Source organism: Ursus maritimus, unplaced genomic scaffold (assembly GCF_017311325.1).
Source record: "Ursus maritimus isolate PB19 unplaced genomic scaffold, ASM1731132v1 scaffold_5, whole genome shotgun sequence".
Taxonomy (NCBI): Eukaryota; Metazoa; Chordata; class Mammalia; order Carnivora; family Ursidae; genus Ursus; species Ursus maritimus.
The window spans coordinates 58,181,572-58,206,112 of record NW_024426663.1 but is presented as its reverse complement, the minus strand read 5'-3'; the positions used below and the strand labels follow the sequence as shown (position 1 = coordinate 58,206,112).

At 43.2% G+C, this 24,541-nt stretch overlaps 1 protein-coding gene across 3 annotated transcripts in view; it reads left to right on the top strand.

The window, feature by feature from the left end:
* Positions 1–24,541, top strand: part of PCBD2 (pterin-4 alpha-carbinolamine dehydratase 2) — a 49,806-nt gene that overhangs the window by 9,759 nt on the left and 15,506 nt on the right. Inside the window, exon 3 of one of the 3 annotated variants that reach the window (XM_040622428.1) lies at positions 695–1,000. The exons of 1 other annotated variant lie outside the window; for it this stretch is intronic. In XM_040622428.1, the coding sequence (XP_040478362.1) occupies positions 695–871 (177 nt within the window). In that variant the 3' untranslated portion in view covers positions 872–1,000. Of the gene's footprint in view, positions 1–694; positions 1,001–20,409; positions 20,523–24,541 lie in introns of those variants that run through there. One more of the 3 variants, XM_040622429.1, reaches the window with a different exon arrangement.

Here is a 24,541-nt window from a genome sequence, read left to right as displayed (position 1 = left end):
AATCATATGACCTGGCTGACACTCAGCCCGTTTTGACCTACAAAATGGCCCTTCTCAGCTGAACAGCGAGTCACGGGTAGAGCTTGCAGGCGAGGTCCAAGCTTCCTCTGTTCGGCATCTTGTTCATCGCGTTGTGGTTGCTGGGGAGTGGGGAGGGGCCTTCTGAGTGACTGGGGCCGTGGGGGGTGCCGAGGAACCCATTTCGTGCATCCAGCAGCAGTAGCACCATATGTGAGTTTGGGGTTTGTAAAATATTTCCCTTCCTCTGCCCCAGAGCTCCTGCTGTAGAGCCGTTGAAAGTTACTGTTGCTGACTTACTTTATAAAAATGTTTTATTGAGGAATTTGGTAATAAGCTCCCGGTTCACATTTTGAAACACTTAGTGAAGTCAAAAGCTTGATGATACCAGAAGAAAGACAACTGTTAATGCAAATCTTAACAGTCCTCAGTGGGACACGGCTCTCAGCAGTTCTCGTTGTGAAAGAATTAATTCGGGTCTCATCGTTGTAAGCCAAAGCTCGGTGCACGTCAGAGTTATGAGTCAGTAATGCAGTAATAGAAATGTCCCATCTGAGCGCTCTTGAGAGTGGAAGCGGACTCTGCTTGTGGAAGGTAGGGGGACACTCCCAGGAGGATGTTCCCAAGGCTGATTCATCACCTGGCTTAGAGAGTGCCCTTTGCTGTTACCGTATAGGCTCCTGTCTGTGTGTCTGGGAAGCAGGTCAAGTGGAAACCTGTCTGCTTATCTCATACGAGGCTTCAGCTTCACCTGTGCCTGCGGTTGGGCTCTGTAGCCACCGCTGACTCCAAACCTGAGAACGCGTCCTTCACTGTCACTGGGATGGACAGCAACGCATCTGAGCAAACTTGACCTCACATTTGAGGAGCTAATTCAAATATGCGTGCGGTGGGGTGCCTGGGTGGCTCCGTCGGTGAAGCATCTGCCTTCAGCCCAGGTAGTGATCCCAGGGTCCTGGGATCGGGTCCCACGTCATCGGGCTCCCTGCTCAGCGGGGGGTGGGGGGGGCTGCTTCTCCCTCTCCCTCTGCCCCATCCCACTCCCCTGGCTGGTGCTCTCTAGTTCTCTTTCTCTCTCTCTCAAATAAATAAAATCTTTAAAAAAGTATCTGTGTGGTGTATTCATAACGGTGCTCGCTTTGGAGGTTTTCCTGGGGCTCCAGGGAGTCGTGGGCAGATGGTGCTGGTGTGGTCAGGCCGTGGCCGGCACAGCAGGGGTGGTGTCCTGCGGGCCAGGGAAACTAGAGACCAGAATGGTACCGTTCGGCGTCTTGCTTCTGCCGTTTATCTCATAAAATGGGTTTAGAACTGATGTGTATTTGTGAAAACACATGTAATGGACAGACAAGGGGAAATGTAAAACAGGTGTCGAAAATGCAAATATGACGCCACGGCGCGGTGTGAAAATGTTGTGGCCGTTGCCCCGGCCTTTCATAAAAACGGACTTTTAACTGCATCGCTTTTTCTTAGTCGTACAGTAAATCTTCTGTTTACAGAACTTAGCCTGAGTATTTTGTGAAAGTCAAACAGCCAAGAAATATAATTTCCTCAGCAGTCTTTGTCTTGCCCTTTTACAGATGGCGTAAAATCAGGTGTGTAAAAAATAAAAAGCAGTTTGAGCTGACGTGAAAGGTATTTCAGATTTATGCTTTGCAGATGATATTGGTATGATTAATGCATTCATTGCTTTTTTTTATTGCTTTTCACAGATAATGTACATGATGCATGGAAAATGTTGTGGGTTTAAATCTTTGCCAGCTTTAGACTGTGAATATCAACAGATGTTATCATATAAGTACTATAGTTATTATAAAATAAAAAATTTTTCATGAAATGCATTGACATAAATTTCATTTATGTAAATTGCTTTCATTAGTACAAAACCTTAGCGTAGCCATTAGGGTTTGTGAAGCACTTTAGATGAGATTAACTTGGTATAATGTGGTCAGAAATGGGTTGCTTTAAATTTAACTGACAAGAAAATAACACTCAAAAGTTAGGAAATTACCGAGGCATTTGTTTTCTGCCTGCATTGCTGGGACCGCTTAAATAGGTTGAATATGAATTAATAACAATGGACTGCTGGCTCAGTAATTACAGAAAATAATTTAAAGGAGACCTCAAATAATAACTTTGATGTATTTTGGTCTTGCTCTTTTCTGTTCTGCTTTTCTTGAGCGTACCAGCCCCTTGCTTCAATATAGCCTTTGAAAACAACGTTCAGGTTTGCAAAGCAAGAGTTTGGTCAGTAGAGTTTTGGTGCATTTGGGCTGTGACATAGAAACTTATATTCAGCTCTTTCAAAATACGGCTCTTGGGTACAAAGGTGTGGCCTCAACAGCTGCTCGTCTCTCCTTAGCAGCAAATAGAGTGGTGCACTGCTGTTACTGTGACCGGGGGTGGGGGCGCAGTGACCAGGTGCCCTCTGTGTCCCGGAGGGATTCAGCCCACCCGTGTGGACAGGTGAGGGAGGGGCTTCCTCCGTGGCTTGGATCTCTTTGTGTTCTGCTCTTTGCCCTACATATTCGTAAACAAAACAGAACAGTACATTGTCTCCCCCATTTTGCAGATAATTTACCATCGTATTGCCTTTCTGATCGGCCTGGAATGGGCCATTTTAACCAATTCAGTAAATTTCACAGAAGGACCCCGAATCAGACCGAGACCGTGGGATTGTTTGTGGTCACACTGGGTCATGTCACAGTGGGTGTCACACTCACAGCTCTGATTCCTGCAGCAACATGTTTAGGTACTACTGTGACACAGAAAGTTGTTTTTGTTTTTACATGTGTTTTTTTCTAGGAGATATCTTTTTTCCAAGGACTACCTGTTGTATTACTTTCCACCTTAAATGGGTTTGACAACACTTCCCTGAGAAAGGCACTATTCACCAGCTAAAACAAACAAAGCTGTACTTGTTCAAGAGTAACCCAGGTATCACTGTTGAGCAGTCAGAGGTCATTTAATTGTATCGTTAAAATCAATCCTATCAAAACAGCCAGCACCATTAATGAATCTGTTTGCTCCTGTGCTCTCAACCAGCAAGGCAGGACTGTGGCCATCTACCATATCATTCACTAAACTGATTTCAAATGCCCCGTCCTCACCATTGCAAGCCTGACTGTGGACACGTACCAGGTGCCTGGAGCAGATCCAGTGAGGGCTGGGCAGGGAGCTGCACGGTCTTCCCTCTGAGAGCCACAGAGCCTACCTCTGGTGGGTTCAGGGAACGTAGCGAGGTCTTTGAGCTGGCCAGCACGGAGGGACTAGCTCCACTCTGAGCATGGAAGGAGGACAATGTAAAGTACGTGATCCCATTTCTGTTCAGAAGACTAGACCAGTTTCACTAATTTTTGAAAGATTACTTACTTATTTTAGAGAGTGCAGAGGGGAGGGGCAGAAGGAAAGGGAGGGAGAGTCTTAAGCAGACTCTGCACTCAGCGCAGAGCCCCATGCGGGGCTCAGTCTCGTGACCCTGAGATCACAACCTGAGGTGAAACCAAGAGTCAGATGCTGAACTGACTCTGCCACCCACCACCCAGGTTCCCCAGATTTTATTTTTAAGTACTCTGTACACTCAACGTGGGGCTCGAACTCACAACCCTGAGATCACGAGTCACATGCTCTACTGGCTGAGCCAGCCAGGCGCCCTGGGACCTTCCAGTTTTGTTGGGGAGGTGGCACATCTGAATTGTGCAAGATAGTTGATTTTTAAAATTGTCATGCTGATGAGGCACTAAAATGAGAAGTACTAATAAACTGAAGAAGGCGTACTCTAGCATGGCCGCCTGGAGAAGGGGAATTTCGAGTTGGTCCTTAAAGGTCTGACAGGTTGGTGTAGCCACTTTAGAAAACAGTATGGAGGATCCTCAAAAAATTAAAAATAAAACTACCATATGTTCTAATAACATGTATATTGTGGGAATATATCCAAAGGAAATGAAAACAGTAACTCAAAAAGGTATCTGCACTTGTATGTTCAAGCACCATTATTTACAATAACTAAGACATGGAAGCAACCTAAGTGTCCATTGAGGGAATGGGTACAGAAGTTGTGGCCTATATTATATATAGGAAACCCTAAAAATTCCACCAAAAAACTACTAAAACTGATAAATGCATTTAGTAATGTCACAGGATACAAAATCAGTGTACATACAGAAATCTGTTCCATTTCTGTACACTATAATGAAGCAACAGACAGATTAAGAAAGCAATCCCATGTGCATTTCCACTAAAAATAATAAAGTATCCAGGAATAAACTTAGCCAAAGAGGTGAAAGACCTGTAGTCTCTAAACTATAAAACACTGATGAAAGAAATTGAACATGACACCCACAAATGGAAAGATATTCCATGCTCATAGGTTGGGAGGACAAGTATTGTTAAAATGTCCATACTACCCAAAGCAATCTATAGATTTAATGCAATCCCTGTCAAAAGACCAGCAGTATTAGGGGCACCTGGCTGGCTCAGATGTGACTCTTTTTTTTTTTTTTAAAGATTTTATTTATTTATTTGACAGAGATAGAGACAGCCAGTGAGAGAGGGAACACAAGCAGGGGGAGTGGGAGAGGAAGAAGCAGGCTCCCAGCGGAGGAGCCTGATGTGGGGCTCGATCCCAGAACGCCGGGATCACGCCCTGAGCCGAAGGCAGACACTTAACTGCTGTGCCACCCAGGTGCCCCCAGATGTGACTCTTGACCTCAGGGTTGTGAGTTTAAGCCCCACGTTGGGTAGAGCTTACTTAAAAAACAACAACAGCAGCAGCAGCATTTTTCAGAGACTAGAACAAATATTCCTAAAATTTGTATGGAACCACAAAAGACCCTGAACAGTCAAAACAGTCTGGAAAAAGAGAAGGCTGCAAGTCTCACAATTCTAGATTTCAAGTTATACTACACAACTGTAGTAATCAAAACAGTATGGCACTGGCACAGAAATAGACGCATAGATCAATGGAACGGGATAGAAAGCCCAGAAACAAACCCATGATTATATGGTCAATTAATCTTTGACAAAAGAGGCAAGAATATGCAATGGGAGAAAGTCTCTTCAATAAATGGTGTTGGGAAAACTGGACCACTTTCTTCTACCATATACAAAAATTACTCAAAACGGATTAAAGACTTAAGTGTGAGACCTGAAACAATTAAAATTCTAGAAGAGAGCACCGGCAATAATTTCTCTGACATCAGCCGAAGCAACATTTTTCTAGAAGTGTCTCCTGAGGCAAGGCATATAAAAGCAAGAATAAACTCTTGGGACTACGTGAAAATAAAAGGCTTCTGCAGAGTGAAGGAAGCAGTTAACAAAACTGGAAGACAGCCTACTGAATGGGAGAAGATACTTGCAAATGACATGCCCTACAAAGGACTAATATCCAGAATACATAAAGACCTTATAAAACTCAACGTCCCAAAACAATCCCATTAAAAAATGGGCAGAAGGCATGAACGTACATTTCTTCAAAGAAAACATCCAGATGGCCCACAGACACATGAAAAGACGCTCAACGTCACTCATCAGCAGGGAAATGCAAATCAAAACTACAAGGAGATATCACCTCACACCTGTCAGAATGGCTAAAATCAACAACGCAAGAAACAGCAGGTGTTGGCGAGGATGTGGAGAAAAAGGGGAACCCTCCTATACTTGTTGGTGGGAAGGCAAACTGGTGCAGCCACTCTGTAAGCAGTATGGAGTCTCCTCAAAAAATTAAAAATAGAACTACCTTATGATCCAGTAATTGCCTTACTGGGTATTTCTCCAAAGAAAACAAAACACTAATTTGAAAGGGTATCTGCCCCCTTATGTTTATTGCAGTATTATTTAAAATAGCAAAGTTATGGAAGCAGCCTAAGTTCCATTGATAGATGAATGGATAAAGAAGATGTAGTGTGTGTACGTATGTGTGTGTGTGTGCGTGTGTATATATAAATAAAATATTTGCTTATAAAATATATGTATACACACACACACACACACACACACACACACACACACTGGGATCTTATTTACCCATAATCCTGCCATTTGCAACAACATGGATGGCACTAGGGAGTATAACACTAAGTGAAGTAAGTCAGTCGGAGAAAGACAAATACCATATGATTTCACTCATGTGTGGAATTTAAGAAACAAAACAAATGAACAAAGGAAAAAAAGAGAAAGACAAACCGAAAAACAGACTCTTAACTCTAGAGAAAAAACAGATGGTTACCAGAGGGGAGGTGGGTGGGGGAGTGAGTGGAATAGGTGAAGGGAATTAAGAGTACACTTACTGTGATGAGCACTGAGTGAGGTATAGAATTTTTAAAAAATATTTTGTTTATTGATTATTTTAGGGAGAGAGAGCGTGCATGCGAGCAGGGGAGGGGCAGAGGGAGAGGGAGAGACTTTTTATTTTTTAAACAGAAACAGCTCTTATTTTTTATTTTTTTAAAAGATATTATGTATTCGTTTGAGAGACAAGAGAGAGCAGAAGCAGGGGGAGAGGCAGAGGGAGAGGGAGAAGCAGATTCCCCGCTGAGCTGGGAGCCCGATGTGGGGCTTGATCCTAGGACCTGTTGATCATGACCTGAGCTGAAGGCAGATGCTTAACCATCTGATCCACCCAGATGCTCTGAGAGGGAGAGACTCTTAAGCACACTCCTTGCCAAGTGTGGAGCCCGACATAGGACTCCATCTCACAACCCTGAAATCATGACCTGAGGGAAACCAAGAGTTGGTCACTTAACCGACTAAGCCACCCAGGCGCCCCTGGAATTGTTGAATCACTGTATTGTAAATCTGAAACTAACATCGCACCATATGTTAACTATACTGGAATTAAAATAACATTAAAAAAAGATGTGGTACATATTACAATGGAATATTATTCAGTCTTAAAAATTGAGGAAATCCTACCACTTGAAGATATTATGCTAAGTGAAATAAGTCAGAGAAAGACAAATACTGTATGATCTCACTTATATGTGGAATCTGAAAAACGAAAGGACTTACAGAAAAAGAGATCAGACTTGTGGTTACCAGATATGGAGTTTGGGGGAAGAGGGAATTGGAGAAAGGTGGTCAATAGGTACCAAAAAAAAGTCTGATAGGTTTTTTGAGTGAAGGAGCTAAGGAAGGACATAGGTCAAGAATAGGGGTGGGGGCACATCTTGTTTATTTGTAATGTGTTGGGGAAATGAGGGCCCTAAGTGTGGTTCAGCGAGATGGACTACAGATTGTAAAGATGGGTCCTTGTGCTGGCTCTCCTGGGTTTAGCATCTCAGGTTTAGAGTATCTGAAAACAGACCTACCTTTCTTTCCTCCAACTTGCTTGTTCCTCTCAGCGGTACCACCATTCTCTTGAGCACCTAGATCTAAAACTGAAGAAGAATCTTGGTTATCAATTACTAAGAACTCAGTCTTTCCCCAAGACTGTGCTCTAGTCTGGATTCACCTTGTCTCCCCCTTGAGTTCCTGTACAAGCTTTCTTACAGCCTTTTACCTCCCTGCGTGCATTGGTCTCCATGCTGCTTTGTTGTTGTTGTTTTTTTTTAAAGATTTTATTTATTTATTTGACAGAGAGAGAGACAGCCAGCGAGAAAGGGAACACAAGCAGGGGGAGTGGGAGAGGAAGAAGCAGGCTCGCAGCCTAGCAGGGAGCCTGATGCGGGGCTTGATCCCAGGACCCTGGGATCACTCCCTGAGCCAAAGGCAGATGCTTAATGACTGAGCCACCCAGGCGCCCCAAGGAAGAAGCAGGCTCCCAGCGGAAGAGCCTGATGCGGGGCTCAATCCCAGAACGCCAGGATCACGCCCTGAGCTGAAGGCAGACGCTTAACGATTGAGCCACCCAGGCGCCCCTTTGCTTTGTGACCAAGTTGGTCTCTGCTCAGAAAACCCCATTTCCTTCCTATTTTATCTTACAAGATACCATCTTCTCAGAGGTTTTCTTTTCTTCTTCTTCTTTTTTTTTGGAAAGATTTATTTGTTAGAGAGCAAGCATGTGAGGGTGTGCATGGTGAGGGGCAATGGGCAGAGGGAGAGGGAGAGAGAATCCGAAGCCGACTTCCAATGTGGGGCTCGATCTCACGACCCTGATATCATGACCTGAGCCAAAACCAGGAGTCAGATGCTTAACTGACTGTGCCATCCAGGCACCCCTTCTCAGAAGTTTTCAGAGCTGCCCACATGCTGGTGCTTAACGCTTCCTCTCATTATTTCTCTGCCAGAGGCCTCTTTAGTCTGTTAGAGATTAGAACTAAGAGGTCACTTAGTCATCCCCCTTACTGAAAAATGGGGAAACCGAGGTTCAGATAGAGGGAGCATGAAACAGTGGCCATGCTGGAACTGGAGCCAAGATCCCCAGGATCTTGGTTCATTTCTTTTCTACCTTTATTTAAGCTGTTCTTCACCTTCTTTGTTCCATCCCACCTATCTTGTGTCAGTGTGTCCACATCTCACCCACTTCCAGAAAGTTTTTTCTGACACTTATGCACTCAGCAGTGATAAACCATTACTGTGCACTTAGACTAGGGGCTATGCTAGACCCTGGGGTGCAGTGATGAGCAAAGCTGATATTGGCCCCATCTTCATGGAGCTCACTAGATACAGGGATGGAGGGAGAGCATAAACAAATAAAGCAATGACTGTATAATTGCAAATTATGATAAGTGCCATGAAGGAAAATCCTAGTAGCTAATACTTAATGAACACTTGAACCTTGGGCCAGGCACTATTTTGTAAGGACGTCACATGTATTTATTCACTTAATCTTCACAAAACCCTGTGAAGTAGAGACTCTTTTCCTCATTTTATAGATTGGAAACTGAGGTTTAGATTAAGTGACTTGCCCCAAGCCCCACAGCTAGTAAGCAGAGGAGTTGGAATTTGACCTCACGCAGTCCCCAACCATTTGCCAGACGGGTGCTGCCCTCTCCAATAGAAAAAGAGGAAGAAGTACGGTTAAGACCTAACGCAGTTTGAGGAGAGACATCACGGAAGTTCTCGCTAAGGAACTGAGAAGGTGATGCATTTCGCCCTCCCCCCCCTTTGTCCCTTGAGGCATCTTATTTGCACATATGTATTACATTCCTGGGAAAAGAGTCCCGGGATTTTCTCTCTTGTCTTTACTTCTTGATTCTTAGTGGCCCATGATGCCAGCTGGGTTGTCAGTACAAGGAAATCTAAAGGGTGAAGGCAGGTTATTCAGCCTTTTCCTTCTCTCTTTCTTTCTCTTTCTCTTTCTCTTTCTCTTTCTCTTTCCCCTCCCCTCCCCTCCCCTCCCTCTTTCCTTTTCCTTTTCCTTTCCTTTTCCTTTTTCTTTCTTTTTCTTTTTCTTTTCTTTTTTTCTTGTCAGTAGGTTCCACACCCAGCATGGATCCTAGCACTGGGCTTGGACTCAGGACCCTGAGATCCAGACCTGAGCTGAGATCAAGAGTTGGAGGCTTAATTGACTGAGCCGCTCAGGAGCCTCTATTCAGCCATTTTTGATCTTTGAGTTGCACTTCAGATCTAGGGGTGATCACTCTTCACCGATTTGACCTGCTCCTAAGGTTCACAATTTTCTGATTGACACCGTTATCCGTGACCTCAAATTCACCAACATAACTTGCTTCATCTTCACAGTCAGAAACCTGGCAATGACTTTGGAGCACAGTTTAATAAAGTGGCATTTGCCTCTCTTTTTGGCATTGTTGACACTCTTGAAAGCCTCTATGAGGACATGCACAGACACCGTGATAGGGACAAGCAAAGATGGTGGGAAGACGATTAGAGGGGCGAGTGCGAGGTATTATGGGGAGGGGGAGGGCTGTCCTGAGCCTTTCAAAGGGTTGGAGGGGGAAGGACTATGTAGTGGAAGTAGGTGGGGGAGGGTGAAGGATTGATGCCTTTTCTTAACAACACCAGTTGGAGGACTTAGACAATGGAGTGGAAGGGGGAGGAGGGCAGAGGCCACATAGGGAGAATAGTAAGGAGCTTGTGCTTTCATCCAGGTGAGACCTATCGTTAGGGTGGACCCAGCAGTGGATTGTGGACTGTGGCAGTGACAGAGGGAAGCAGAGAGCTAGAGGGGTTGGAGCTGTATTTCAGAGCCTATATGAGCAGGGACCATTGGTGCCACACATAACTTTTATAAAGGGAACACCTAAGATTCTCTGACTAGGGAGGAGTGGTGATGTGTGATGAGGAAGAAGAGCAGGGGGTATTGAAAATGACTTCCAGAGGAACTGGGTGGTCAGAAGTGGCATTTATTAGGCTGGGGAAGTATGGGAGAGGAACATGATGGGGGTGCTGGGATTAAGATTTCTGGTTTGAACATTGTTAAGTGTGAGTTGCTGGGAGATATCCAAATGTCAACTTCAAGAAGATAGTTTTATGTCTGAGTTAGGGACTTAGAGTAGAGGTCTGGGTTGTGGGTAACTGGGGAGTCTTAGGTATGTGTGGAAAAAAGCCAAGGTAATGGAAGAGACCGCTCAGGCAGAAAGTGTAATGTGAGGAGAGAAGAGCGCTCAGGATTCAGTCCCATTTAGGGGTTGGAAGGAAGACGAGGAGCTGGCAGAAGACTGAAAAAGACTTACTAGTGAAATAGGAAGACAGTCAGGCCCGTGTCGTATCACAGAATCCTAAAGATGGTCTTTTAAAAGGGAGAGAGGAATCAGTTCTGCTGAGACTCCAAATAATACCAAAGGATGAGCACTGTGTTAAGTGCCATGAGTGTCATCGGTGACCATGGTGAGGATGGCTTGGATGATGTGGTGGTGCAGGCCAGCGTGGACAGGAAGTGGAGCTCATGTGCCCTATAGGGACGTTTGTAGCCACAGACGTTAGTCTTCTTTGTTCCTCCATTTTGAATCCAGCCCCTGGGTTATCTTGTTCGTGGTGTTCTTTCAGCCTTGTTTTGATGTTGGATCGATGCACATTGGAGCTAGAAGGGATGAGGCAACCAAGGCCTAGGGGTGAAGAGGTTCGCCCACATTAACGCTGAACCGATGGCAGAATTAGGATGTGACTAAGTTCAGATTAGGTTGTGCAACAGGGAGATGTAGCTACTCACCTTTGTCTCTCCCCACCTAAGATACGAGCGCCTTGAGGGCAGAGACTCGGGTTGTGCATGGGTACGTCTCTCCCAGTACCCAGCCCAGGGGTTAGCTGGGTGTTTTGTTTGTTTATTTGTGTGTTTTGATTTACATAGACCTACTTGTATTTCGAACACACGAGGTCCCTTGATTGGGTTTGCCATAGGTGATCCTAGCCAGTGCCCTTAGCCCCAGGGAGTTGTATTTTTCATTTCTTTGTCTCCTACAGGTTATTACCTAAAATCCTTTCTCACCAGGGACTTTTCCCCTCCCTCGTTTCCTTACTCTTGGACACAGATGGTTCCTAATGGTGACTGGTGTTTTTGGCGGCTAAGTAGTTGTGCGCGATGGGAGGATCTGTAATGCCATGGTGCGCTTCCCAGAAGAACAGCACTGATGGTGTCTTTGTTCGGCCTGCAGTTTTCAAGTATCAGAGAAGGAAATGGGCCACTTACAGGCGGGCATGCCCACAAATGGGCATCTGTAGCAAATTGCCTCCAATAATGAAAGCCTGAGGTTAGCGCTTGGAATTTCGCTCACCGCTTCAGCCACCCACAGCTTTCGTCTTTGGTGAATTTCGGTGTCCTGAGAGTCCATGGCCGATTCTTCAAAGCTCCCACGAAGTGTCGTGCTGGCAGACTGCCACAGGCCTGTTTGCCAATATCAATTAGACACTCATTTCTGTTTCAAGACAATTCTTTTAATCCCAGATCCTTTTTTTTTTTTTTTCCTGTGTCCACTGGTCTAGCACTCTTGGCTGACTTTTAAAAATAAATCATAACTTCCTGGTGTTCTAGGTAGAAAAGTTTATAACTTCATTGGGTACATTCTTCTGGAACGATTTTTACAAATTTTGATTAAATGAAAAATGTTGCTTTAAGGTCATTCTGTATACAGATAACTTTTTTTAAAGATGTTAGTTATTTACTTGGAAGAGAGGGGGAGAGAGAGAGGGGGCACGAGCAGGGGGAGAGGCAGAGGGAGAGGAAGAAGCAGACTCCTCCCCAGTGAGTGCGGAGCCAGAGACTCCTGACGTGGGGCTCCTGACGTGGGGCTCAGTCTGAGGACCCTGAGATCATGACCTGAGCGGAAGTCAGATGCTTAACTGTATGTAGGTAACCCTGTATATAGGTAACTCTCAATGTTGTGTTATTTACCTGAAAGCAGCCAAATCAGTTGTCTTCGTGAGTTTGGAGAGTCACAAAAATTTTTATGACCTAAGGAGTGTTTGAGCATCTAGTAGGTGATAGTGGCTCTCTGTTAGGGACCTGGAAGATAATGTAGCTTGTTTCTTTCTTCTTCTTTTTCTTGTTCTTCTTTTTTTTTTTTTTCTTTTAATGTAGCTTGTTTCATTGAAGCTTCCCAGCATTCTTACAGGGTTAGATGTTGTAACCCAGTTTGGTCATGGTGGAAACAGGAAAGTTAAAGACCCTGCTCGCACTTAACAGAGGAAGGAGGCAGTGGTCTCCCTCCCAGGCCAGTCTTCCTGCCCTAAGTCCAAAGCTCTTGTCCAATACGAATCTGTATTTTGAAGGCTTGTGGGGTAACTCAGGATGTGGATTGCCTTACTGTTTCGGAATGTCTGTGACCAACTCTGCTGTTGAGTTCAAAGTTGAATCTCTTTCTTTGTTTAGGATAAAATGTCTATTTTGGAGGGCCTAAAGCAGGCTACGTGTTCTTTGTGTATTTTGAAGAAAAGAGAAGCCAGGTATGGTTTGGATTTTGACCTGTAAATTGCTCTGTGGTTCCCCATGCCTTGCCCTGATAGCATTCATTTATAATACTTGATCATTCAGTTATTGGCCCTAAGTCAACTACAGATAGGAAGTCAACTTCTACCTGGAGAGGGAAGTCACTTCCAGAGAGAAGGTCTGCAGAGAGCAGCTAAAAACTTTACTTGGCAAATTAGAACTCTATGTAGAGAGGATAAACTTGTCCTGCACTGAGAGATGCCCGCTTTCTGAGCCACTGACCATACAGCCGTGGATACAGATGTGTGGAAGAGAGGGCCACTGTAATTCTGACTGTCTTAAAGTGGGATTCTGCTACGTAAGCTTGAGAACAAGTTTCTTCCATTTTCCTATTTATTTAAAACTGCAAGTTTTCTCTTGAAGGGTTTAACATGTACGCATGACTTGTGTACCCGGCAGACATCAGCCAGGCCTCTCTCACTCTTCTGGGAATGATGGCTCCCTGTTACATCTGTGTGGTACGTTTAGCTTAATAAAATGCCACTTTCTTTTTTTCCCTGATGGCACAGTGTGTTTTATAATATGGAAAGCAAAAAAAGTACAAAGAAGCAAAATGTACCTGTAATCCTTCTGTCTGCTTAAAAGTCAGTATGTGAGTCTGTATTTTGTGAGTATGTACATATGTATGTATGCATGTATATTTGGGGTCATATTGTAGATGTATTTTGCTCGCTTGCTTTTTTCCCTTCATGTGCAGTGAACATTTTTCTCTGTCAGTAAAATATTTTACTTCATGACTTTTAACGGTGGGATATTTATATAGTATTCCATTGCATAGAAAGGCCATATTTAGTTTAACCAGTACCTTTCTGCTGTAACTAACCATCTCACAGATGAGGCTTTGTGAGCCTGCCTTTTCTAAATGATCCATATTCCTGCTGCCAGTCGGTCACAGAAGTAACAGGGAGTCATACCGGGTTCTTCTTGTTAAAGATACTCAGGGTCTCGATGCCCTTGCAGATCAGGCTTAGATCCAGTTACTTGTTAAAAAAAAAAAAAAAAGAAGGAAAGAAAGAAAATAGAAATCATCACCTAGATTGAATTGATCTCCTGAAGCTAAAAAATCAAGCCCTTTCAAGTTACTTGAGAAGGTCAGAAGGAAAATGTTATGTTATAGGGCTTTGTAGCCACCGTTCTCACAGCTTAGTGCAATGATGTAGGGAATATTTTCATAGAAATGTTTCTCTTTTAGAGATTTTTTTTTCAGATAAAGAAGGCTTGTTTAATTCAGGAAGAGTTATTTCATAGGAAATTAAATCTTTGTAAATCCTCTATCACATTTCCACACTTGCCAGTTCTCTGGCAAATGATGGCTTTCAAATGGTTCAGGGAGGGTTTCTTAAAAGGAAACAATTCCATGTTTTATACATATTCATCTTTTAATTTTGGAGCTGGATAGGTAAGAGAAAGTTGAGTTTTCTCCCTGTATTTGTCCATGGGTGATATTGGCAAGTTTTGAACTCAGAATGGTGATTACTTGAAGTGATTTTTCAAAAATCGCACCTGATGAGAATGTTTTCTTGGGCATGACGAATGACTCCAAAGAAGTTTAAAAACACAGCCAGTGAGGCTGGCCAGGCGCTGGAGAGTCGCTGCTGCGTAGAGATCAGTAATCGTTACATCTTGGTTTGGTGTGCTTGGTGGCGTCTAATCATGTCGTGTTCTTGGGAACCATGAAAGAATTTTCTTTTCAAGTCTTCGTGCATCATTTTTCTGACACTGATCAAAGGTTGGGAAACCAGTATTCTGTATGTAGCCAGGGCATTCATAACTGTCTTACATTCTTAATCTTTTGGCTATTTGGCTGAAATATATCTACGCCTCTTAAATATTGAAAGCATAATATCCTTTAACCTATAACTGCAGAGTTAAAATGAATTTTATGTGAAATATTTACTTGTGGACCACATCTTCAGCTTTTTATATGCCACAGTGGTCTTGTTTTTTTCCCTTCCATTGTCTGATAGTGAGGTCATTTTCAGTCCTCTGAGAAATTCTATTCCCAGCCAGATGCGGCTCATATATTAAAAGTAGCACCTGTGGCTAATATCACAGCAGCTTACCATAAATTTACATGGTAACTAGGATTATATCTGTCAAGACTGTTAAAAAACATCTAGATTTAATTTGATTTCCAGTATTGTAGAAGCTCTCCAACATTTTGCTTCATAACTATATTTTAAAAGTTAAAAATCACTCCATTGTTAAGTTTTATAGCACTCCTAGTGCCCATTAAGTTGATTTGTTCAATGGAGGTCAGAGTAAAGCAACTTGGCTACATTAAGATCGGAAACCAACCCATTTGTGACAAATTTAGTCCTTTCGTGTGAATCTTCTCAACGTCTCCGTATTGATTGGATTCAGGTGTAGCTTATGTCAGTAGCATTTAACCTCAAAAGAATGAGCAACGTGATTGGGTTGTTGTAAATTATGGAGCATTTTGCCTTCGTTGTTTGAACGTAGCTGTTGACTCTGCCGCCCATGCCTGACTGCTCCACGGCATCTGCCTGTAAAGGAGTAGTTTGGTTTTACAGACATCTTGGAAAATTGGGGTGCGTGCCCTCACCCCTTTCCCTCCTTCATGTGACCCTTCCTAAACTGCTTTATTCCCCATTATCCTTTGAGTCATCTCCCACATGTTATGATTTGCGCACCTGCGGTTCTACAATTATTTTGGGGTGTCATTATATCATGTTGTTCACCAACTTTCCAGCATTTATGGATACAATAATGATTCGCTGTAAATCAAAATAATTTACAAGTTACAGAGAATCTGTTCCTACAAATAAGAATTGAATGATTAATTTCTTTGGTATCCTCCCATTTGAATGTGGGTCCTTAAAAAGAAACCGGTAACATATTTCTTTGTATTTGTGAAAACTAACTCATAGTCCAGAACTGAATTATTATTATTATTTCTTAAGGTTTTTGTCAGAGACAGAGAGAGAGAACACAAGCAGGGGGAGCAGCAGGCAGAGGGAGAAGCAAGCTCCCCGCTGAGCAAGGAGCCCAACAGTGGGACTCGATCCCAGGACCCTGCCATCATGACCTGAGCCGAAGGCAGATGCTTAACCAACTGAGCCACACGGGCGTCCCTCCAGAACTGAATTAAAGTATAAGTTTAGCTTTCTGGTCATTTAGTATTTTGACGTGTAAACCAGAATACAAGCCAATTAAGAAATAAGCAACATTTCTGAGCAGTCATCTTGCTCCTGGGAGAGAGAGAGAGTCCTACGTGTTGACCCTGTGGGCAGGGCAGCATGCACACCTCAGCACGGGGTTCATGACCCTGAGTGGGCCTGCCCTTGTTAGGTTGGAACTCAGTGTGGAGGCATTTCTGCTCTGTTGATCATCTTTCAGGAGGGACGTTTGTAAGCTTCTTTGAGCCTGAGCCTCACCAACGAAGAGGAAGGGTAGCCAAGAATAATTGAGCTGATATTGTTGTGGCAAGTGGAAGAAATGATCCTGAGTGAGGGTAAAAGTAAACATTGAGTGTGTTACCTGGTGTAGTCAGTCACTTAACAGTATAAAAAAATACCATAATGACCAGTTTGGAGCCTTGTAAAATATTTTTTTGGTGAATCATGACATCTCTTTCCTATGTGTATACCTATGATAAATTCAGCTCCTAGGGTAACTTAAGCGCCCCCGCCCTTGTGAATCTGGATTGTCAGTGCAGTGTCTACTCAGATGTCTGTGGAAAAGGGGGTGAAGATGGGAGATGGGTGTGCGCAGAGCCAGTCTCTGTCACAACCGTTCTTGGTTGCTTACTCCTCTACCTCCTTTCCTTACCACGTCTTCACGGTTGGCCTTTCTGGCCTCTCCCACCACACTGTAGGCTCCTGGGGGGCAGGGACAGCATCACAGGCCTTGAGTCCAGGGAGGTGCTGGGGACAGGACAGCAGATTGGTATATGCGAATATCCAGTACTTTCAGGGGCAGACTGGTTAGGAGATGCCGAATCTTCCCGATATGTTAAAGGTTTCAGGTGCTGTATGGAAAGTGGAAACATGAGAAATTTTGCTGGCCACAATTAGTTTTTCTCCTCCATCTTCCATTGCCTTTAGAAGCATGTGTGTGGTTTTGTTTTTACACACATCAGTTGATGTTCTGAAGGGGATAGGAATCATGAGAGTGCTGGCCATGTGGCCACCTTGCCACAGGCCCTGAATTTAGCCTACAGACGGCCCAGCAGCTGCATCTGTCCAGCGGCCAAAGACACAACCTCAGAAGGCTGATTTTGAACAGAAGTAAAGCTTATTTTAGAAGACCTTATTTTCAAAGATAAGTATTATTTCCCCTCAACTCAGAAATGAGTTAAATCCTAAAATAATCACTGAATGGAAGCATACAGTGCCAGCTTTTATCCCTCATTAATGCTGTGTTACTGTAAGTGGTTTGGTTATGGGAGAAATGGTAAATTTAAAGTCAAATGGGCCAACTTTATAGCTCAAAATGTATAAAGTACTTTTGCATGCATTGGCTTATAAGGCACATTTAGCTTGGTACTTTCATAAGTAACATCTCATGGTGAGAAATGAAAACTGTGGTATGGACTGCATTTTTATTTAGAATTTTATGTTAAGCCATGCAAAACAGCATTATATAATTGTTTTCTCAGATGATAGTATATGACTAAAGTTTAGATTTTTAGTAATGAAATGCTCACTTGGCAAATTTTGGCTGTTACAGTTGCTATTGGATGAACAAATAGATTTTTAAATGAAACATTTTTTCGTTCATTATATCAGCAAACCTTTATTTTTTTAGCTACATGCAACTTTTCCTTCACCAAAATATTAAAAAATAAGTTTAACTTTAAAAAATATGAACGTTGGTTGTAACGAGCCCACATCATGCATCTAACATTGTGATACCCTGGGTCTGTAATTAAGAATGGGCTCTGCTGATCAGTGTTGGGAAGAGGCACAGAAGAAAGTTACAATACATTGCCTATTTACAAATTAACCATTACCTGCCAAAAGCACATCAGACCCACACAGCGGACATCCGCTAATCCAGTGGTTAGCCGTTCCGGGCTCTAATGCACACTGTTTTACACGTTAACGGTTTTGAAGTTCCAGGCCAGAGCTGACCTTTCACATGTGCTCCGTTCACAGTAGGAATCTCCACTCACTGCTTCCTGTCAGAATGGATTATGGTGACACAGCCCAGGGCTCACTTTGGCTGCAATTAAGTTTTTGATCAGAATTATTTCGTTCACAAACAATCACATTTGTTAAAATGTTACATCTGCCCTGAAAACCACTGGCAACCTCTCAGTTTATCAGTGTGATGTGACTGTAATTCTTCATTTGTTTTTCATAAAATGGCAAAGCATCTTATATATGTTACTATTATTTTTTTTTTCTTTTGCTGGTTTCTGCCTTTCATTTCTTTGGGCTTGGAAGGAAACTATGTCTTGAAATTAGTACAGATCTACCCGTAGACTTTGGGAATTTGAATGGAATTGTCTTTGGTGCAGAACAAAATTATCCAATTGAGCCAAGACTCAAACATTATTTCCGAAAATTGTTAGTGGTGGTTCTGTTTCTCACACGAGGAAACGTTTTAGCTTTGTGAGAGTGGGGGCTCGAGCTTTTGCTCCTTGGTCTGCAGTTCTGTGCCTACCATGTTGCTGCCCTGCGGTGTTTATCGTTACGCACATCTCAGGCTCTGGCCCTATCGCCGCTGACCTTGGGTACCAGACGGGAACCCCGGCCGGGGCTCTGTGGGCCTCCCCTCTTTTTCTTTGACTAGCTTTGCTAGCTCTTAAAAGCGATTTTCTCGCTGAGAAGTGGCAGCAGAGATACTCTGAGGTAGCTTTTTCACTGACTAACCACTTTGCCTCTGTAATATGGTGTGGTTCTCAGTGGCACCGTGAGTTTTTCCATGGATTCTCCCTGTCGAGTGCGACCCCCCCCCCACCTTTGGAGCAGAGACGGTCACGTGGTGGTTTTGTGTGTTGGGTGGGGCAGTTGGGGAGCGCAGGGCTGGAGTTTGGATTGGAGTTTGGCTAATGGAAATGAACCTCTGACTTCATTTTGTGTGAGGAGAGGCTGGGGGCTGGTGCTGAGGTGGTGCTGGGCAGGGGGAAGGGATACAGTTAGCAGGTTGTGAGGTTAGGAGTGCTTGAATGCTGTCTGAAATTCAAGCATTAGGTTTAGAAAGTTTACTTACTTTTAATATGTATATTTAGAATGCTATTAAAGGAATTTATTACCAGGTGTTAAATTATTGCGTTAAAACCCAAACCATTTCCCATTTGCTTTGAGGGAAACAAACTTACTCATTACTAACTCATAAACTTACAAGTGGCAACAGAAAGGTGCTGCATCAAAAAAATCTCTTGTTTACCTCAAATTTTTTAAGCTTTTCAATGAGGTAGGGCCTACTTGTACCTGTAAAAGCCAAAGGCTTTACTTAAAGGGAATGTAAATACTAGTTATATTAATGTAACCTTTATCTTCTCTTGTCAGTTGTGAGCAGATTTTTCTTAAGTGAAATCCGTTTTTTTTTTTTTTTTTTTTTTTTTTAATAGAGTGGGGAGGGAAGAGGGAGAGAGAGGGAGACTCTTAAGCAAGCTCGATGCCCAGTGTGGAGCCCAACTCGGGGCTCGATCTCACACCCTGAGATCATGACCTGAACCGAAATTAAGAGTCGAACGCGCAACCAACTGAGCCTCCCAGGAGCCTCAAGTTAAATCCATTCTTAAAGTGTTCTTAGTCTTTAAAAAAACACCGTATTTGAAATGTACCTGACTGTATTTACTGCTTTAAAGATACATATTTAAAGAAAGTACTGATTAGTACTGAGTTTCAAGAGAAAACACCAACCTAGAACCTTCTCTGTCATTGGTCAGTATTGCTCTGCCTTCTTAGAAAGTGGTGTACAAAGAGACAGTGGCCAGACAGGGTTTCTAATTTTATTACAAGCTTATGTCAATATAGTCATTGATTTTCTTCTCTTCAATTTTTTTTTTCTGAGATTGTAGAATTTTCAGAACTTTATATCCATGACGTGCTCTGCCCAGGTAATGTGTGTGGGTCATCTGCTGAGTCATAGGAAACTTCCTCATCTTTGAGGGGGGTTTTAGCTGAAATCTGAGGCTGTGGGGAGAAAGAGTAATGCGGAAGTCCTCACCTCAACCTGTGCCCAAAAGCAGAGACGGCTAAATTCCCGTGCTGCAACCACCACGTGTAGACACGATCTCCAGGCCCAGAACCTTCACTGCACATGAGGAGGGCAAAAGATGAAACACGTAAGAAGCCTCATGAGTGCTCTTTCTGGAAAGGCTGGGACCGATAATTGTGACTTGGGGTCCACTCTCCCAATATATGAAACTGAAAGATAAAGTGTATACTTAACTACCTTAAAGTTTTACTAGATCTTGTAAAACACTTCTGAGTTCCCAAATAGGTCATTTATGTCAGACAAAGAACTCTAGGTTCTTCCCTAAGTAACATGAAAAAGCAAACCCTCACTTCCTAAATAGTATGATTGCTGGCTTAGGGAGACCCAAGTCTGTGCTCTGAGAAGAATCTTTTTTTTTTTTTTTATTCGTCATAAAGCGCAGCACTTACCTCTGTATTCTGGTCATCACATCACCCAGTGGGAGGAACCCTGCCATCCTTGGTCTGGTCCCTTCCTGCCGTAGTGGGGAAGCCAAGACTGGGAAGGAAGAGTAAGTATCCAAGGTGGGAGTGCTAGGCCTGTACCTCAAGTACACGTTTCCCCTCTCAGTTTCTGGACTTTCAGTTTCACGGGACAATTCAGGCACTTTTCCATAACATTCTGCATGGGCTCAGAAGGATTTAAAATTAAAGCAGAACATCTCTTTTGTAAAAAAAATGAATCCAAACCAAAGATTGCAAGGCATGCTTTTCTGAGCCTTGGGGATTTGGGCCAGGTAACGGCTGCAGTCCCTGCCAGCCCCAACCTTGCTGGTCTCATGAAACATGGCTCTCTGGATGGTACACGTCTTTCAGAACCACCCCGAATTTATTGTGACGTCATGCCCACTCTCCATATTCACAGCTCAGCTTGCTTTTTTTGTGTTTGGATTTGTAACTGCTCATAATTCTCAAGGTTTCAATGAAGAATACATCTCAGAACACCAGGGCAGGCGTGTCCGCCAAGTTTGCACTTGGTGCCTGAGGAACGTTAGGCAGACCCAGAGGGTAATGGAGACTTTGACCTCAGTGTGATAATCTCCCAGTATCATAATTTTGAAAGCCGAGGACACAGATCATTTGAGATCTGTACTCTTTTCTCTAAGCACTAAAGATGGAAATACATAACAGCAGTTACGCATCCTGACCCCTCCGCATTTCCACAGCCCATCAGCGAGTGGTCCTCTCCTGAACAAATAGGGGAGCTGAGCATGAAGGTTGGGTGGCACGCCCCAGTCACGAGTGTGGCTGGAAGAAGTTATTTGAGGATAAGAGCTTGGGTCCCAGAGAAGTTCTGGGGATCTTTCCACAGTGCACGCTCCCTGCATGGTGGAGGATTTGATGACAACGTCCCTGTCGTTTCAAGTCTGGTGGGTGGAGTGTTTGTTTTTACAGGTTCAGTTGTCATGGTTTTGGCACAGTACCCAAGCTAATTGGTTGCTTTAATAGGTGCTCAGCTAAAGAGGACTTTATCATGTTGTCACTGGGTGTTGAAAAAAAGGATTTAAAGAAAGACTTCTCATTCATTCCGTAGACCCCAAATTATACAGTTGCTCTTCTAGTTTTGCCCCTAAAATTCCACCATGTATTGGTAGAGAATTCAGAGAGTCATAATGTTCAGAAGGCCTGGCTTAAAAAGACCTACTTGCTATCCACGTCTCTCTCCTACATGCTTGAACCAGGTACCTGAAATAGTTTCTCAAAGAGAAGATTACCCATTCTTTCTGAGATCGTGTGGCTTTTAAAAAGAAGTAAAGAAGACCATGGAGGTAACTGAAAAATGAGTAGGTTGTTTTAATGTTATAAGAAAGTTCAGGGTACACAGTATCATGATAGTTAAGGGGGAAAAAGCACAGGAAAAAAAATTTAAATAGTTTTTCCTTTTTCTAAAGTTTTTGTTATGTTTAATTTTTCTCTTATAGTTAAACTTTGAAAATAAAAAGTACATGGGGCACCTGGGTGGTGCAGTCGTTAAGTGTCTGCCTTCGGCTCAGGGAGTGATCCTGGCGTTCTGGGATCGAGCCTCACATCAGGCTCCTCCGCTGGGAGCCTGCTTCTTCCTCTCCCACTCCCCCTACTTGTGTTCCCTCTCTCGCTGGCTGTCTCTGTCACATAAATAAAATAAAATCTTGGGGAAAAAAAAGAAAGAAAATAAAAAGTACAGGAAACTTATTTTTGCTATAACTAGCTTTTAGGTAAAGGAGAGAAACGGAAAAAGTATAAGCTGACATCAGGGATTTGTCCTAAACATACACGTGGAGGCTTTGGAGTTGGACATACTTGAATTCGAATCCCAACCTCACCTTTTACGAGATGTGTGACTCTGGGCATGTGACTTCTCTTCTTGTAGCCTCATTTCTCTCCTCTGTAAAATAGGAACGATCAACCTGCTATAATTATTAGCTGCTATTCTTTTTAACTCAGGCTTACTGTGTGTGTGAAGGCCCTGTGCTGTGTGATTGGTACACATCACCTCCTGTGTCCAAATGGAGTCTTAACCCAGCCAGGTCATGTAGCTTGCTCAAGGTTTGGGTACAGAGCCCAGGTTTTGGATTCCGACAAATACTCTTTCCATCATTGCACTGCTTCTCATATAGTAGATTGTTTTTACTTTATTTTTATTTTTTTAAAAAGATTTTATTTGTTTATTTGTCAGAGAGAGAGAGAGACCACAACAGGGGGAGTTGCAGGCAGAGGGAGAAGCAGGCTCCCGGCTGAGGGGACTTGATCCCAGGACCCAGGGATCACAACCTGAGCCGAGGGCAGATGCTTAACCGACTGAGCCACCCAGGCGTCCCTAGTAGATTGTTTTTAAATCTTCTACTCCTCTGAAAATGAAATAAAATTGTGAATAAATTAACCAAGTTTATCCATTCCCCTATTGATGGACATTTAGATTCTTGGCACTGCTCATTATTACTGTCAGTTCTGTAACAAGCATCCTTGTGTCTCCTTGTGTACAGATGTGAGAATTTCCTTAGGGTAGAGACCTAAAAATGTAATTGCTGGGATAACTCCCTGGTATACAGATTAATAAAAAAAATGAAGGTATAGGATTGTGAGAAGTCGGGGCTTGGGGACCGTCACGTTGTAGCTCATCGACAAGGCTCTTCGTCATCAGAGAACCCCATCTGTGCATGAGGCTAGAGAAACCCATAGTGACCTAAGTTCTCATGACTTCAGAGCAATGTGAGCTGATTTGAAGTGGTTCGGGAAGTGTGGGGGAAATGTACATACAGTGCAAACAGAATGAAAACAAGAATTAGCAAGTGGGTCTCAGTCCACGGCATGCATGCTTTAGGGCAAAAGACCCACATTTTACAGAACTCACTGTTGATAGCGCTTATAATGTCACCAGTAACATTGCAGGTTTATAATCTGTACCTTAAATTTTTACAAATATGCACAGTGTTAAATTCAAACCCAAGTTACTGAAAGTCAGTTGTCTGAAAAAGGACACTTTCTGTTTGATATCGCGAAGTATATTTTCCATTTAATTTCACAAGTCAGAGGGCTCCAGGTTGTGACACAAATGTATCTACTTGCTGTGTCCATTCCCAAACAGATCTCCGTGGAAGATGGTGCCGGTCAGGTAGGCCCACGTTCTGCGCGTTCTGGGGCTGGTGGAACCGGGCTACGGTGTTGCGGTGTCCGCTGCAGTGGAGCTGGGGTGGGGATGCACGTGCCTCAGGTCTGCTAACCCGTCTCATCCCGTTGTATTTTAATCATCTCCCTGCTTTCAGTCGAGGAATCCTATTGTACACGGGTCTTGATAGGCAGAGATAATTGTATATATTTGCCTGGGTAAGCAAATTGATAAACTTGCAATAAAGTGTATCAGACCATTTCTTTGGCAGGACCGACCAGAACAGCTTGTGAAGCAGAGCTGTTTCCAATGGAGCGTGAAAAGCTTTGAAAATTTTCAGTAATAGCAGAGAGCAGTATTTGAAACCATCCTTAAACAATTGTTTGTTTTCCTCTTCCCCAACCAAGTTTATAAAAATTTGGTCAGACAGGCGTTTTGTTTTGTTTTAAAATATTTTCAGTGAATTGTTATCTGCTGAATGCACATGTGTTCCTGCACTTTTTCTTCCACGATTGAAACTTTAAACCCTTCCCTAAGTCCCCCTGAAAACCTCGCTCTGCCCAGTAAGGTTTGCATATGTGAGAAGGGTTGAAGGGATTTGGACCCCGGAGAAACCTCACAATTTGAAATCTGCCTGGGTCGTTGTGCACCAGAAATGGCCGTGGTCAGTGCCGTGGGGGCTCTTTGTCTTTCTCTTCCACCCAGATTCCTCACCCCAAAAAGACGTTGGTTAATTTGGGCGTTTCAGTTTAGTTAATCAGATCATGAGTGCCTGTGAACACAGCGAGAGGCATGATTGAAGCATTTATAAAAATTTGGCTCATAGTAAGCCCCATAATTTGTTTGAAAGAATTACCTCTTCAGTGACATTAAAAAAAAAAAAAAAACAAAACCCAAAGATTGTGGTTTATAACACTGCACCTGGTCCAGATTGTACTGGATGAA